Genomic DNA, 17216 nt, shown 5'->3' with positions numbered 1-17216 from the left:
TGCTTCTGTTTTGTCCAGCAGCATTCCCTTTGTCAGTCCTACAAGTGTCAGGTAGGATTCTGTTTTAGAATTAATTTTAGTGACTACATAGCATCAGGCCTTTTAATTCTACCTGGTATTATAGTAATTTCACCTTTATTTATTTAGAGTATTCTATCAATTTTGAATTTGGGAATGAGAAAATTGGTGGCGATTTGCTGAACATAGTGCACCTTTTGAGATTAATTAGACAGCTACATGGTGATGATGCAAAGAAATGGCAATTAAAGTGACGTGGATCAGTTCAAAGGCAAAAAGTGATTTGGTCTACCTCTCCCCTCCTATGAGCGGATTGGATGTTTAGAGATAAAAAGTAAAAAAAAACGCACATGCTGGAAATCTGAAACAAAAACGGAAAATACTGAGAACACTCAACAGGCCAGGCAGCATCTGTGGATGGAACAGATGTGTTTGAGGTATGGACTCTTCTTCAAAACTTTTTAACGAAGGCTCCACACCCAAAACGTTATTTTTTTCCCCCCACAGATGCTGCCTGATCTAATTGTTTCCATCATTTTCAGTGGATGTTGTATTTATAATCCTGCATCTCCCAGTTATTTTCAAACTATGATTGAATGGTCGATAGAGTTTAATAGTTTCACTCATACATTGATAGTTTGTATGATGTGTGAGTTCTTAACGTTAATGTTAAATTCATATTGGATTTGAGTTTCCAACATAGTGTGTTTGAGACAGAGCAAAATCTTTCTTCAGTGGAATTGCTTTTTACTAACATTTTGTCCAATTTTGACTTGCATGCCTTCATTTGCTAGAATTTATTAAATGTTAATAATTAATTATTGTCTTGTACGACTGCTCCTGGGAAGGATCACAAAAAATTACATTTTGGGTGTCTAGCTTTGTCAACTGCAAAGTTAATATTGCATCTGTTGTTAATGTTTTCCATATGCCAATAATTGTTCCATGTACGTCAGCATTGTTGTCACGTCATTCCATGCTTATTTTTGAAGCGCTACTACATTTGAAAGTGATGCTGGATGAAAAAGGGCTGGGTGCAGATTCAACACACTCCGCCTTGAGTTCTGAGGTAGCTGATCAAGTACAATTTTATTTTTTTAAAAAATATGCTTCCCTCCTAGCAAATGAGAGAACATAGCCAGGAGTATTTGCAGCCTCCTTCACCTCAAAGTCCATTAACAATATCTGTAATTCAGATTGCTGGTATGTTAAGATTGTTAGAAATTACCAAAGTTTGTGGAAATTTCTAACTGGCTGGCGCAGGTATTTGTGCAACATAAATTTACGAGTCCTCTGTATAGGCAACTACTGAGTTGCTAACAAATAGCCATCCAATGTTAGGCCAAATCCAACACCTCTTTTAACCCTGCTTTCCTGGTAGCTGATGTTTCACTTGGAACTGCTCCCTTCTGTGACATCAAGAGGCCAGAGTTGGAGGAATGCAGAGATCTTGGAGGGTTCTAGGGCCAGAAAAGATTACAGACATAGGGAGGGGTGAGGCCATGAAGGGATTTGAAGATGAAGAAGAAAATTTTAAATTGAAGGCGTTGGAGGACTGGGAGCCAGTGTGGGTCTGCAAACACAGGAACGATGGGTGAAAGGGAGTTGGTGCGAGTTAGGATATGGGCAGCGGAGTTTTGGATGGATTGATGTTTCTGGCGGGTAGAGGATGGGAGGCTGGCCAGAAGAGCATTGGAATAGTCAGGTCTGGAGGTTGCAACGGCATGGATGAGGGTTTCGCCAGAAGAAGGGATGAGGCAGGGGCGGAGACCGGTGATGTTACAGAGATGGAGGTAGGAGGTCTTCGTGATTGTGAGGATAAGGGGTCCAAAACTCAGCAACTCAGCTCAAGGTCAAATAGGATGCCGTGGTTGCAAACAGTCAGTTTCAATCTGAGACAGTGGCCAGGGAGGGGGTTGGCAAGAGTAAGGAGTTTGTGTTGGGGGATGGGGAGGGCGAAGATGATGGCTTCAGTCTTTCCAATATTTAGTTGGAGGAAATTGACAATGTAGAGGCAGTGGAGGGGTCGGGAGAGGTGGTGGCGAGGTAGAGCTGGGTATTATCAGCGCACATGTAGACCTGATGCCATGTCTTCAGGTAATGTCGCTGAGAGTAGCATGTAGATGAGAGAGAAGAGGGAGCCAAGGATAGATCCTTGGGGACTCCAGAGGTAATGGTGCAGGCGCAGGAAGAAAAGCCATTGCTGGAGATGCTTTGGCTACGATTGAATAGGTAAGAGTGGAACTAAGCGAGGGCAGTCCTACTGAGCTTAACAACAGAGGAGAGGTATTGCAGCTGGATGGTGTGGTCGATCATGTCGAAGGCTGCAGAGAGGTCGCGAAGGATGAGGAGGAATAATGCACCATGGTCACGGTCAGAAAATGTCATTTGTGACTTTGAGGGTTGTTTCAGCTCTATGGCAGTGGTAAAAATCTGATTGGAGTGATTCAAACATGAAGTTGCGAAAAAGACGGACATGGATTTGAGGCGCTAACATGTTCAAGACATTCAGATCTATCTGTTGCTAGCTTCCATAAACCTGTGTCAAGATCTCTCTATTAGATACCAATCCTGGTGCTCCGAGATAAATGGAGCTATACTAGCTCGGACTGGAGTCTTGTCTTTGGATTAGTACAGGTATAGTTTTGCATTTGAAGGCTCCCGTTCCACTACAAGGCCAGGAAGATTAAACATTTTACTCCTGATATTTTGTAGCTCTCAAAACAGCAAGCGATTACTGTCCTATACTATATGTAAAAATTGGAAATATTGCAAACTGTAACTCAGGTGACAAAGTTGCATACAAATTACAGGTATACAGTACATCCATAAAATGTTGAGAGCTTTAAAATCAGATACTTTTATGTAGGCAAGAGATCTATATGCCAAAGATAATCAATGTAACATACAGAGGCAGGTGTTATTACAACTTACCCATTGACCTAGTTCTAGCACTTGAAGGAGGGATAATGAGCAGGTTACAGATGCTGAGTTCCTTCTCAGAAAGTCCCAGTATTTACATTCCTCTGCACTCAACTTCTTAGCACTACTTTTATCTGCTGTAGTCTCTGCTTTATTGAAATGTTCATTAAAATGTTCAATCAGAGTTAGTAGAACCTTTAATAGAAAATGGGTAAACCTTGAGTGCATGTATTTACTGATCCCTATACTATGCCTTACTCTGATGGCATTTTTCAGCTCACAAGTCAGACTGATCTAGAGAGCATGTGATTAATTTCTTTTAGATCATGCCCTCCACTAGATAATGTTTCCTTGGAGCCCGGGTGATATTAACAGCACCTCCTGCAGTCTCTTGACCTGTCGCTGCTCCTCACATGCCAGGTTCACTATCCTGGAACAACATTTAAATTTAGCACAGTTCTTCCTGGGACCTTCAACAGGTGGTTCAGCAATTGAACTGTTAAGTTCAGTTTCAGTAGTTGTCCAGAAATACTTCTACTTCTTTTACGGTGTCAAGATAGTCATTTTTCAGTCATAAATTGTGACATTGCAAGAACCTTACTTGATTTTTAGTGCTTGTTCAATTGAAGTTTTTAACCTAGCTCCATTAAAGTTTATTTAGAGGTTATTGCTGCTTAATATTCCTTTTATAAATGAAGAATCAATATTGAGTGCACCTTTCCAGTATCATTTTTCATGCAATGAAATCTGGAATTAAGCTGATGCTGAACACGAGATTTTTGTCATGTTCTCCAGTAAATTATGCATGACTCTTCTGAACCTGTTCACTTGTAGTCTTAAATTTCTCATGTTTAAGTCAGCCACATCCCTAGTCCTGGTTTTGGCATGTTGAGTTATTGAAGTTCATGGTGGCAAGGATCCACTACCAATACAACATGGTCCTCTTTAACCTCATATCAATAACCAAGGTGTTCACTAAATACCCATTTCTAGCAGCTGCATTTCTCAGACTGTTTATCCAGACAAATGGGTGTTCACAGCCTCTCCCCATGTACCAGAATCTGCATCGGAACAAGATGTCCTGTGTCTTTGAGTGAGAGAGATTTTTGTCATAAATTGAGAAAAGTCCTAGCTACTGCTAGACAGGACCAGGCCTTCACAAGTACCCAGTTCTGAACTATGGACTTGAAATATAGTTCTTCCCCACTGGCGTACTTTAGGATTATTCAAGCCAAATGTGCCCCTACCAGATCAAATCTCCATTGCATGCAAATCTGGTGCCAACGGCAACAACTTTGTCTGTAGTATGTAACGCAGGGCTCTTTAGGAGACCATTGCAACTAATTCTGCTTTGTTAATGGTCACATACATGTTCTCCATAATGCCAAGAAGTTGAGTTCAACCAGGAGTTGGCTGGTGTTTTAAGATGGGTGCCTTACGTTCTGCTCCTGCGCGTCATACTGGTAACCTTATAGGGTAGGGCACACATCTGAAGGGGACATGGAGCTCAGGAACAAGAACCTATAAATACAGCTCTGGGCATATAAAAGGAATTGAGTTACAAGCAATCTACCGGCTCTATTCAAAGAACACATCAGTAACACAAGTCTGGATACCGTAGTAGCAAGATAAATGAACAGTAGGTGGACTCAATCCACCTTAAATTTCTGCCTGATGCCATGCAGATCTGACATTGGTGTTAAAATCTCAGACCTTTCTGCTTAATACTTCGAAGGGTTCAGAATGCTGGACAGGAAGTGCTCACCAGTCATGGGATGTACTCTCAAAACTGGATTCTCTGATATGAGATAGCTCGGGTCAGCTGCAACCTACCACTTATTGCCTGAAGCACTCCAAATAAATTGGGTATTGAAAAGCATGTACATTAACACTCCTAATTAATTGTGTTTAGAAAATCTGGGTTTAAAAAAAACCTTGTATCTTCCTTCATCTGTACTTTTTACTCTTCATGTCTCAATCCTAGAGATTCACAAATTTTGCTCTTTATCTAGTTGATGGGAGCAAGCAATAGTGGCCTGTATACAGTTCTATCTTTGACTTTCTCCCTCCTCAACCCGTGAGAGATCAGCAACTCAGCACATTGTGGGGATCAAACCCTTCTTCCACCTCTGCATGGTGCCTCACATTGCCACCTTGACAAGATTTTTTTTTAGATATGATCTGATTTCCAGTCATCTAGGTATGAGCAGTCCGAACTTCTACAAACCTGCATGCTTCTATCTCACTCTTTAAAGTATATAAAAGTTGATACATATTTCATTAGAAAAAATGCAAATGGAGAATGCAGATATTCTTGGAAATAAGTAATTATACAATAAAATTCAAGCATGGAGTTGGAAACTAGGGTAGTAGCAGTGGTGGGGTGGGGGCGGAGAGGTTTGTGGTATAAATTTGCATAACAAAAAAGCAATACTGAAACTTAATACCTGAGGTAGAGAAAGAAATACAGTTCCTTTCACACCCTCAGCATGCCTCAAACTTCTGCACAGACAGTGAAGTACTTTTAAAGTATAATAATTTTTTTTATTCGTTCATGGGATGTGGGCGTCGCTGGCGAGGCCGGCATTTATTGCGCATCCCTAATTGCCCTTGAGAAGGTGGTGGTGAGCCGCCTTCTTGAACCGCTGCAGTCCGTGTGGTGACGGTTCTCCCACAGTGCTGTTAGGAAGGGAGTTCCAGGATTTTGACCCAGCAACGATGAAGGAACGGCGATATATTTCCAAGTCGGGATGGTGTGTGACTTGGAGGGGAACGTGCAGGTGGTGGTGTTCCCATGTACCTGCTCCTCTTGTCCTTCTAGGTGGTAGAGGTCGCGGGTTTGGGAGGTGCTGTTGAAGAAGCCTTGGCGAGTTGCTGCAGTGCATCCTGTAGACGGTACACACTGCAGCCATTGTGCGCCGGTGGTGAAGGGAGTGAATGTTTAGGGTGGTGGATGGGGTGCCAATCAAGCAGGCTGGATGGTGTCGAGCTTCTTGAGTGTTGTTGGAGCTGCACTCATCCAAGCAAATGGAGAGTATTCCATCACACTCCTGACTTGTGCCTTGTAGATGGCGGAAAGGCTTTGGGGAGTCAGGAGGTGAGTCACTCGCCACAGAATACCCAGCCTCTGACCTGCTCTTGTAGCCACAGTAATTATATGGGTGGTCCAGTTAAGTTTCTGGTCAATGGTGACCCCCAGGATGTTGATGGTGGGGGATTCGGCAATGGTAATGCCGTTGAATGTCATGGGGAGGTGGTTAGACCCTCTCTTGTTGGAGATGGTCATTGCCTGGCACTTGTCTGGTGCGAATGTTATTTACCACTTATGAGCCCAAGCCTGGATGTTATGCAGGCAAATGTGGTACCCGATTTGCATGGGGCAATGTCTCATAAACAGCAAATGATGGTGGTGGCTGAGGGCGGAATGTTGGCTTAGACACCAGGAGAACTCTCACTTTTCCTTTGACTAGTGCCATTGGATGTTTCACAACTGTCTGAACAAGCAGACAGGGCCTTATGTAAACAACATCACCTCCAACAATACACCATTCCCTCAGTACTGCACTGAAGTACTTCTTATTTGCCGAAGTCCTGAGATGGGGATGACTCTTTCAAAGAGCCAGCACATGCACGATGGGCCAAATGTCCTCCTCCTGTGCTGTAAGATTCTATGTTTCTACGTGTTCCATTTAAAAACTCCTATGCACATGTTAAATTTATCCACACCTACCTGTTACACTAGCCCATAACCCCTGCCTGTACTATCTGTGGTGGGGCTCTAATAGGATTTCCAAAGTGGCTTTTAATGCCTTCATTAAGGTTTTTTTTATTTGAATTCTTCATTCTCTTGCATAAGCCAGCACTGGTCATGATATATTTGCTCAGTGCTATGATGTTGTTAGCTGAATTTAGCTTGTGCAGTGTACCTCATTTCCCAGGATGCATCAGTATCATTCAGTCAGTTCTACAGTTGGAATTTTTTCTTTAGCTTTGAGCAATTTCTTATTTATTTTTGAATAATATTTGAAGAAAAATTGAGAACCAATTCCAAAAGCTTTATTCTGATAAAGTTTATTATAATTTCATTTTCAAAAAGAGGCTGTGTATGTGAGAGAAATAAAATGAGTTGTAGCTTTTGTTTTGTGTTCTATGAACTTCAGAAAGCACATCAAGCTGAGACAGAGAGACAGTGTGTGTTTCCTCATTGTAATTTGAGTTCATTTTTCAAATCAAAAAGTTACATTTTGAAGCAAACAACCACTCGGTATCACCTGGGTATTATTGATGGTTATAAAATGTAAACATTCAAATTACAGCCTGGGAGGGGGAGGTTAAATTTTAAATTTTTCACATTTTTTAAAAAAGTGTTTAATTTTGAAGGTTTTAATTATCACCTGTGTTTTGTTGATAGTGATTTTCCTACATCTGAAAGTCAGAGACTCTGGTCCAGGAACCAATTAAACACCAAATTCATTGTTTGCAAAAGTCACAAACACATACTAGCAAACAAAGGCTTCTGTCAGGCCCAAGCCCTGCCTGACCCCTCACTGTTGACAAACACACAGAATCCACCAGTGAGCCAAACTTTAAATTCCACCACTAGTTCTATCAAATCCCAGATCCCCACTCAAATGACACCCCATACTTCCAAACTCTAGCAGCCCTACTGCTGTACTGTTAAACCCCAGGACCATCCCCCAGTGCTACCAAAGTACAGGGCTACCCCCAAGTGCAGCTAAACTTTGTCACCCCCCTCCCCCTCAGAACTGCTTTGCAAGATATCTACCTCCAGTTGGTGCATCTTGCATAGCATCCTTGCATGTATTTTCGGCTTTAAAAATGGCAAGGGAGACAGACTCAATAAACAGGTAAAGGAAATAAAATAAAAGCCACTCATTTACAATTTTCACAGAATAATTGCCTGAGTTGTGGAATTCAATCCCCAAAGTACCAGTAAAAATCTCAATACAATTTACTAAAAATGGAATTTGTCTTATTCAGTCATTGTAAATCGATGGCCCTGATTTTTTTTTATTCGTTCGTGGGATATGGGCGTCGCTGGCAAGGCCAGCATTTATTGCCCATCCCTAATTACCCTTGAGAAGGTGGTGGTGAGCCGCCTTCTTGAACTGCTGCAGTCCATGTGGTGAAGGTTCTCCCAAAGGGCTGTTAGGTAGGGAGTTCCAGGATTTTGACCCAGCGACGATGAAGGGACGGCGATATATTTCCAAGTCGGGATGGTGTGTGACTTGGAGGGGAACGTGCAGGTGGTGGTGTTCCCATGTGCCTGCTGCCCTTGTCCTAGGTGATAGAGGTCGTGGGTTTGGGAGGTGCTGTCGAAGAAGCCTTGGCAAGTGCCTGCATCCTGTCGATGCACTACGTGGCATAAACATTCCTGTTGTTATGAAACAGTGAATCCTCTAACTCATGAGCAATATCACGGGAGATGTACTAATTATAAATGATGTAGCACGGTTGTGTATTTGATTTGCTAATACTATGACCGCAAATTATTGAATCTATCTTCTAAATTCTTATTCAAATCAATATCAAACACATACTGGTTGTGTACATTGGATTTTTCATTGCCAGTTGAAATGTTTGGTAAGTTAATGCTTTTACATTCTGCAATATGTGATCAATCCAGGCTGTGTTCACAGTAATCCCTTGCCTAAATTATGTATGCTCTATCCTTTGCTTAAAGGCAAGGAATGCAAAAACATAGTCCTCTTCGCAAAGGAACTATAATTGAGTTCACAACTAAGGTCCATCAGAAAAACTGAGTATCAGAATTTTTTTCATTTATGTGCAAAACTGCAGTCACTGCTTTTGGGATCTTATTTTGTTACTAGTGTTGATATTTTGTTAATAAAGGAAAGGGAATTTCATCAAGCCAAACTCACCAACAGCAATAAATTGCTGCATGAAATAATTCAGATCAGGGGTACATTTAATGCAAAAACTAACTCCCAGGTACATGCACAACTGTTTGTTTATATCATAGAGTGTAAGAAGTTAAAGTTAAATACCATTGCTATTACGATTACATTATCAATTGTTTTGCATTATTTAATGTTTGATTTGGATTTGCAGAAAGAACGAAGAAAGATATAACAGCCAAGGGCTCAACTGGAGTGGAAGTAATATTGTCAACACTTGAGGTAAAAAGCATTTTTTCTTCTTTTTCCTCCAAATACTATGGTTAATGATCAATAGCTCATTGGAGTCTTTTGCTTGAAGAGTAGATTGTTTCACTCTATCAGTAATTTCCTTTCCTGTACCCTACAGAGATAGACATGTTTATAGTGATCTCATAAGCATGAGAGATACTGTATAGTAAGCTCCTAAGCTTCGGAAATTTTCAGAAAAAAGGTTTTTGTAATTTCCATTAGGGTAGGGGACAAATATACCTAACAAATTTAAATAAGTTGTTTGAAATAGTAATACTGCATCCTATTGTTCAAGCATTGTAGCTTATCACATACTTTTTCCATGCACAGATCTATTTACTCGCAAGGGGAAGTGACCAGAAGTTCTTTGGGTTCCGGGTTACTAGAACGAAGCGCTGCTCTGGGGACCTGAAAGTATATTGGTTCACTAGAAAAATAATTTCTGTTTTGCTGTGGGATCTTAGCGAGACGACTATCTGGTGTAAGCCAGGAAGAAGCTGTGTATTATACAGCTGTTACGTTCAGTGTTTGTGGGAACCCCAGAAAACTCCTAGATGAACCATTACGCAAGGTTTTCTAAGGGAATATTTAACTGTGTAGTATCTGTCTCTGCCAATAGGTGCAGCTGTTTTGTTTGTCAGCCCGCTGAATAAAATTGGTAGCCCAAGCACTCCCTTTTGGTTCAGCTAGGAACACCAAGCCTCCAAGGGGTTTTAATCACCATTTTCTTTACCACATTCTACAAATAAAGGAGTAAAGGATCTAGTTTCCCCGGGTTCCTTTAACATGTAAATACGATAGCTCTTCAGCACTTGTTCAGAACAGTCCATTCTCTTATGGATAGTTGACAAGCATCCCTTGGGACTTGCTGCCTTCCTTACTTCCCTCCAAATTGTTGATGCGTTTTATTGTCGTGAAGCATTTCTTGGGCATGGTGATGATCCTCTAGAATGCATGTGACAAAGGGAATATTGTCTTGTGTTCAACTCAAGATCTTTATTGTAACTCCACCAAACTATAGTACATTCATGCAACACACTTCATGCTGGATCCCTAACTAGTTTGCAAAAAGTCTTTATATATTGATTTAATTATAATCAAATTGAGCAATCACCATAGTTTACAAGGTGCAGTATAACCATGGACTTAAACTGTAGTTCACTAAAACCTGGTTCCTAAAAACTTTGGGATAGAATTTCTGCGGGGTTCGTAACTTTGGTGGAAGAACAACAGAAACCCTAGAATGAGGGCATAAATGGCAGTTAATGCCCTCTCTCCTGAGATTCGTCCTAAGTTACAGCACAAGATCAGAAGAACGCCATGGAAATTCTACCCCTTTACATCCTGAAATGGGACAAATCTAGGTTCCCGATATACGTAAACTGCCTGAAGGAACGACTTGTGGCTTTCTCACAAGCTAGATTCAAACTTATTACACTTGGCCCCCTGAAGATGTATACTGCTCTGGAAAAAAAACACTGTATTCTATCTTCAAAAAATTACTATGCTATATTCAAAACTTTTAACTAATTTGTGGAGAAAACAGAAACTTATTTGGCCTCACAGTGGTTATTTTTCAATTAAATATTCAATAGAACTTCCATTTATGCATCAAAATTAATTGGAGTAAACATTACTGTTTTGCTTTTAAATTCCTTCCTAATTTGCTGGTTCATCACAGGTGTCAGAATAAAGTGGAGTAGATATTGGATCCTAGGCATTCCATCCTACTCTTTCCCCCCACCCCTCCCAATTCTGGTATGGTGAGAATTCGACCCGCACTGGTGATGCCCCATTGACCCCGACCGTATTTCCAGTCCCAGGATCATTTATATATGGGAAATTGGCTCCTTGGTCTCTGCTGGGGAGTCTGGCAGTATTGGGGTGGAGAGCTGCGAGGGTAGGCAGTTGCAGTGGATATCTGCAGCTGGGAAAAGGGGCTGGCAAACTACCTGAATGGAAGCATCTTTTTTTTTAAGCTTAAAAACGTTTTACTTCTCTCCCGTGCATCTTTACAGTGATAGAATTCAATGCTTGTGAGGTAAGTAGAATCAGAATAAGTCTGAGTAGAGCATAACTCAACAAGAAGTAATCCACCTGACCTGATCTTCAGAGTGGGGAGGTCAGGAACAAATGGTCTTGGAACTATACTATGGTAAATTACAAGATGTGGAGATGCCGGTGATGGACTGGGGTTGACAATTGTAAACAATTTTACAACACCAAGTTATAGTCCAGCAATTTTATTTTAAATTCACAAGCTTTCGGAGGCTACCTCCTTCGTCAGGACGAAGGAGGTAGCCTCCGAAAGCTTGTGAATTTAAAATAAAATTGCTGGACTGTAAATTACAAGAGCTGAGGAGTTCAAAAATCTGTTAATTCTCACAACAAAGAAACAGTTCTATACTTCTGTGGAAGATGTAGTTTCAGAATTCTTTTTCTCAGTTTTGTATGTGTGTGTGAATATGTTGTTCAAACACCCTATGTTTCTCCTGAAAACTCTCCCATCTTGTTATGACCTGGAATGCACTGCCTGAAAGGGTGGTGGAAGCAGGTTCAATACTAACCTTCAAAAGGGAATTGGATAAATACTTAAAAGGGAAAAAATTGCAGGGCTGTGGGGAAAGGCACGGGAGTGGGATTAATTGGATAGCTCTTTCAAAGAACTGGCACAGGCACAATAGGGCTGAATGGCCTTCTGTGCTGTATCTTTCTATGATTCTATCTTTCTATCTTTCTGAAAACTTCCTGTTCGAGTCAATCTAGTTCAGTTTCCACCCTTCTCCGATTAGTGAAATGATCCTAGCCAAAGTCACGGATGACATTCTCTTGATTGTGACCATTGTGTGTTATCCCTTCTGTTGACATCTATCTCTATGCAGCATTTGACGTGTTTGCCCGTGCCTCCTTCAAAGCTATCGTCCAACTCCATGGGACTGTCTTTTTATTGTTCTCTTCCTATCTGTCCAGATGTGGCCATCAAATCCAGCAATGGCTTCTCCTCTCTCACCTGCAGCATTATCTGAAGGATTTATCCTGTGTCCCCTCCTCTCCTTTATCTATATACTGCCTCTTGCAATATCATCTGCAAGGCATGGGGTCAGCTTCCATATGCATGCAGATGACAGCCACCTATCACTTCTCTCGACCCCATGATCATTTCGGTGCTGTTGGATTTCCTATCCTACATTAGGTCCTAGATGAGTGACAGCTTCTTTCAGCTGCACATCAGGAAGACTGAAGCTATCGTTTTTGGCCCCTGCCATAAACTCTGCACCCTCTCCATTGATGTGGTCCTCCTCCCTGACTATTCGCTCAGGCTGAACAAAACCATGTGTAACTTTAACATTATGGTCGACTTAGTGATGAAAGGATATTGAATATGAAGTTCAACTCAAAGACTGATCACTTCCACCTCTGTGACATTGCCTGTCTCCATCCCTACCTCAGCCCCCTGCTGCAGAACCCTTATTCACTCTTTTGTCACCACCAGACTTGATTACTCCATTACTTTCCTTGCTGGCCTTCCATCGTTCCCTTGTAATCTCCAAACTTTCCCAAAATGCAGTTGCCCACATCCACGCTCCCACTGGCATATAACACCCATCCTTGCTGACCTATACTGGCTCCCCCTCTCCCAATATATCCAATTTAAAATCCTTGTCCCCTTCAAATTCCTTCACTGCATTGCTGCATTCTACTTCTGCAACCTGCTCCAGCCTTATATCCTCTCCTATTGATTATGGGGGACTTAGTGATGACTGTGCCATGGTATACATGGCCTCGTCTGTTGCACTCACATGCCGGGCTCCACCACATTTGAGGATGGTAGTGTGCACGGAGGCTCCTCCTTACGTCAGTTGCCCACCACCCAGTCTCAACTGGATGTGGTAGGTCTAGAGAGCTTTTCTCGGATCTGTTGATTTGTTGGTGGTGTTTGAAGGAAGCATGTTTGTAAGGCCACTGGGAGAACTCGCTACTCTTTCAAATGGTGCCAAGGGGATCTTTAATATCCACTAGAAGCAATGGAACAGGCAGACAGGATGTCGGTTTACTGTTGCATTCAAAGGATGCAACCTATGACAATGCAGGGCTACTTGATTGAATTTTTTGAGGGGGTGACTAGGCGTGTGGATGAGGGTAACGCAGTGGATGTGGTATACATGGATTTCAGTAAGGCCTTCGATAAAGTCCCCCACAGGAGACTGGTCAAGAAGGTACGAGCCCATGGAATCCAGGGTGCCTTGGCACTTTGGATACAAAACTGGCTTAGTGGCAGAAGGCAGAGGGTGATGGCCGAAGGTTGTTTTTGTGACTGGAAGCCTGTGGCCAGTGGGGTACCACAGGGATCGGTGCTGGGTCCCTTGCTGTTTGTGGTCTACATTAATGACTTGGATATGAATGTAAAAGGTATGATCAGTAAGTTCGCTGATGATACAAAAATTGGTAGGGTGGTAAATAGCGAGGAGGATAGCCTCAGTCTGCAGGACGATATAGATGGGTTGGTCAGATGGGCGGAACAGTGGCAAATGGAATTTAACCCGGAAAAGTGCGAGGTGATGCACTTTGGAGGGACTAACAAGGCAAGGGAATACACAATGAATGGGAGGACCCTAGGCAAGACAGAGGGTCAGAGGGATCTTGGTGTGCAAGTTCACAGATCCCTGAAGGCGGCGGAACAGGTAGATAAGGTGGTAAAGAAGGCATATGGGATACTTGCCTTTATTAGCCGAGGCATAGAATATAAGAGCAAGGAGGTTATGATGGAGCTGTATAAAACACTGGTTAGGCCACAGCTGGAGTACTGTGTGCAGTTCTGGTCGCCACACTACAGGAAGGATGTGATCGCTTTGGAGAGGGTGCAGAGGAGATTCACCAGGATGTTACCAGGGCTGGAGCGCTTCAGCTATGAAGAGAGACTGGGAAGATTGGGTTTGTTTTCCTTGGAGCAGAGGAGGCTGAGGGGGGACATGATTGAGGTGTACAAAATTATGAGGGGCACAGATAGGATGGATACTAAGGAGCTTTTTCCCTTCGTTGAGGGTTCTATAACAAGGGGACATAGATTCAAGGTAAAAGGCGGGAGGTTTAGAGGGGATTTGAGAAAGAACTTTTTCACCCAGAGGGTGGTTGGAGTCTGGAACTCACTGTCTGAAAGGGTTGTGGAGGCAGGAACCCTCACAACATTCAAGAAGCATTTGGATGAGCACTTGAAATGCCATAGCATACAAGGCTACGGACCAAATGCTGGAATATGGGATTAGAGTAGACAGGGCTTGATGGCCGGCGCGGACACGATGGGCCGAAGGGCCTCTATCCGTGCTGTATAACTCTATGACTCTATGACTCTACTTCAATACTGACATGTCAGCCCAGGTTATAACTCAAGTTGTGAAGTTGGGCTTGAATCCACAACCTTGTGACTGAGGCAAGAGCTCTAACAACTGAGCTCGGCATCTTTAGGGCACACCCTAACGCACTAACAAACTATAAAGCTTGTTGATACTTCAGGCTCTGCACAGCAGTAGGTGTAGGGAGGCACCAAGCATGAACCAGTTGATGGTAGAAAAGTGCAATGTTTTAAATTAACCTAAATTTTCATGTGCAGGAAGCTTATAAAACCATTGATGTACTTAGTTTCATTTAGAATAGGGCATTATTCTGCTTCAGAAGTGCTGCTGTGAAGTTAAAGGAATGCTAGAAAACTTAGAAAGAAACTCAGAAGTATTAGTACAAAACAGATATGGAAGCACTGATTGTTTTGAGTACAGGCAATGGAACTCAGCCACTGTCAGTACATCTTGAAAAGTTACCCTTAGAGTCACAAGGAGCTCAAGACATGTCTTTGCACTACTGTCTATTTCAGTATTCTGTTTTTTTTGGTTTGCTGGAACAGTTGCTAAGATATGGAACCCATGATAGATATACACGTTTTGTGTTTATTATTGCTGGACAGTTGATTGGTCCTGGTGAATGATTTGTTGTCATTCAGGTCTGCTCAGAAACCACTATTGTCACTGCCTCTGGATGTTTTTTTATGCAAAATTGTGACACTTGGGCAGCAAATTGTCCCACACACGGTAAGTGTAGAAATTTGTGGGATTTGTTGTGGTGTGTCCTGGTGTGCCAAATCACTTACCCTAGTTATTGCCTAATTTACTTTTGGTCATACTGACTCCAGTATCTATTTTTGGGATACAAACAGCTCTGTATTGTTGCACACAGGAGAAAAGGAGTAAATTACTAAATAGATCAGACAGGGGGCACATAGTGTGGTAAATAAGGTTGGTGAGCTGCAGGTTCATTTCGCCACATGGGACGATGATGTAGTGGCAATAACAGAGACCTGGGTCAAAGAAGGATTGGGTACTTAATATTCCTGGCTACAAGGTATTCAGGAAAGATAGAGAAGGAAAGAAGAGGGTGTGAGGCGGGGGTGGTGGTGGCAGTATTGATCAAAGAAACTATTATAGCACTGGAAACGGTTGATGTAGTTGAGGGGTCAAAGACAGAATCTATTTGGTTAGAATTAAGGAACAATAGAGGAGCTATTACGCTACTGAGTGTATACTATATGCCACTAAATAGTGGGAAAGCGATAGAGGAGCAAATTTGCAGGCAAATTACAGAAAGATGCAAGAACTATAGAGTAGTGATAGTGGGGGACTTCAATTATACCAATATAGACTGGGACAGTAACAGTATAAAGGACAAAGAGGGGGAGGAATTCCTGAAATGTGTTCGAGAACTTTCTGGAATAGTGTGTTTCCAGCCCAACCAGGAAAGAAACAGTGCTGGGAATGAATAGTGATCATAATATCATTAGATTTAGAATAGTTATGGAAAAGGACAAGGAGCAATCAAATGTGAAAATGTTTAATTGGAGGAGGGCAAATTTCAGTGAGTTAAAAAGGGATCTTGCCCAGATGGAATCAAAAATTGGTAGGCAAAATAGTAATTGAACAATGAGAGGCCTTCAAGGAGGAGTTGCTTCAGGTACAGAGTAGACACATCCCTACGAGGGGGAAAGGAAGGGCATCCAAAGCTAGTGCAGACTGGAGGGAAGGATACAGTGGTGTTCCCCAGGGGTCAGTATTAGGACCACTGGTCTTTTTGATATATATTAATGACCTGGACTTGGGTATGGAGGGTATAATCTCAAAGTTTGCAGTTGACACGAAACTCGGAAATGTAGTAAAAAATGTGGAGGATAGTAACAGACTTCAGGAGGACATAGACAGATTGGTGAAATAGGCAGACACATGGCAGATGAAATTTAATGCAGAGAAGTGTGAAGTGATGCATTTTGGTAGGAAGAATGAGGAGAGGCAATATAAACTAAATGGTACAATTTTAAAGGGGGTGCAGGAACAGAGAGACCTGGGGGGTGCACATACACAAATCTTTGAAGGTGGCAGGACAAGTTGAGAAGGCTGTTTTTTTTTTAAAAAAGCATTTGGGATCCTGGGCTTTATTAATAGAGGCATAGAGTACAAAAGCGAGGAAGTTATGCTAAACCTTTATAAAACACTGGTTAGGCCTCAGCTGGAGTATTGTATTCAATTCTGGGCACCACACTTTAGGAAGGATGTCAAAGTCTTAGAGCGGGTACAGAAAAGGTTTACTAGAACGGTACCAGGGATGAGGGACTTCAGTTATGTGGAGAAGCTGGGGTTGTTCTCCTTAGAACAGAGAAGGTTAAGGGGAGATTTGATAGAGGTGTTCAAAAATCATGAACGGTTTTGATAGAGTAAATAAGAAGAAACTGTTTCCAGTGGCAGAAGGGTCGGTAACCAGAGGACACAGATTTAAGGTGATCGGCAAAAGAGCCAGAGGAGACATGAGGAAACATTTTTTATACGAGTTTTGTAATGATCTGGAATGTTCTGCCTGAAAGCAGTGGAAGCAGATTCAATAGTAAATTTCAAAAGGGAATTAGATAAATACTTGAAGGGAAAAAATTTACAGGGGAATGGGACTAATTGGATAGCTCTTTCAAAGAGCCTGCACATACACAATGGGTTGAATGGCCTTCTCCTGTGCTGTACCTACTATGATATAAGTAGAATTGCATTTGTGCTGCCAATCTAGATATTCAATTTTTGA

At 42.0% G+C, this 17216-nt stretch overlaps 1 protein-coding gene across 9 annotated transcripts in view; it reads left to right on the top strand.

Moving 5' to 3' along the window:
- Positions 1-17216, top strand: part of agtpbp1 (ATP/GTP binding carboxypeptidase 1) — a 399257-nt gene that overhangs the window by 70647 nt on the left and 311394 nt on the right. For 6 of the 9 annotated variants that reach the window (XM_067983168.1, XM_067983160.1, XM_067983167.1 and 3 more), the window contains exons 4-5: positions 19-51; positions 9034-9101. In XM_067983168.1, the coding sequence (XP_067839269.1) occupies positions 19-51; positions 9034-9101 (101 nt within the window). The remainder of the gene's footprint in view (positions 1-18; positions 52-9033; positions 9102-17216) is intronic. The other 3 variants (XM_067983162.1, XM_067983166.1, XM_067983161.1) reach the window with 2 other exon arrangements.

This window comes from Heptranchias perlo, chromosome 4 (genome assembly GCF_035084215.1).
Source record: "Heptranchias perlo isolate sHepPer1 chromosome 4, sHepPer1.hap1, whole genome shotgun sequence".
Classification (NCBI taxonomy): domain Eukaryota; kingdom Metazoa; phylum Chordata; class Chondrichthyes; order Hexanchiformes; family Hexanchidae; genus Heptranchias; species Heptranchias perlo.
The sequence above is the reverse complement of the archived record's forward strand: the minus strand, read 5'-3'. Positions and strand labels throughout refer to the sequence as shown.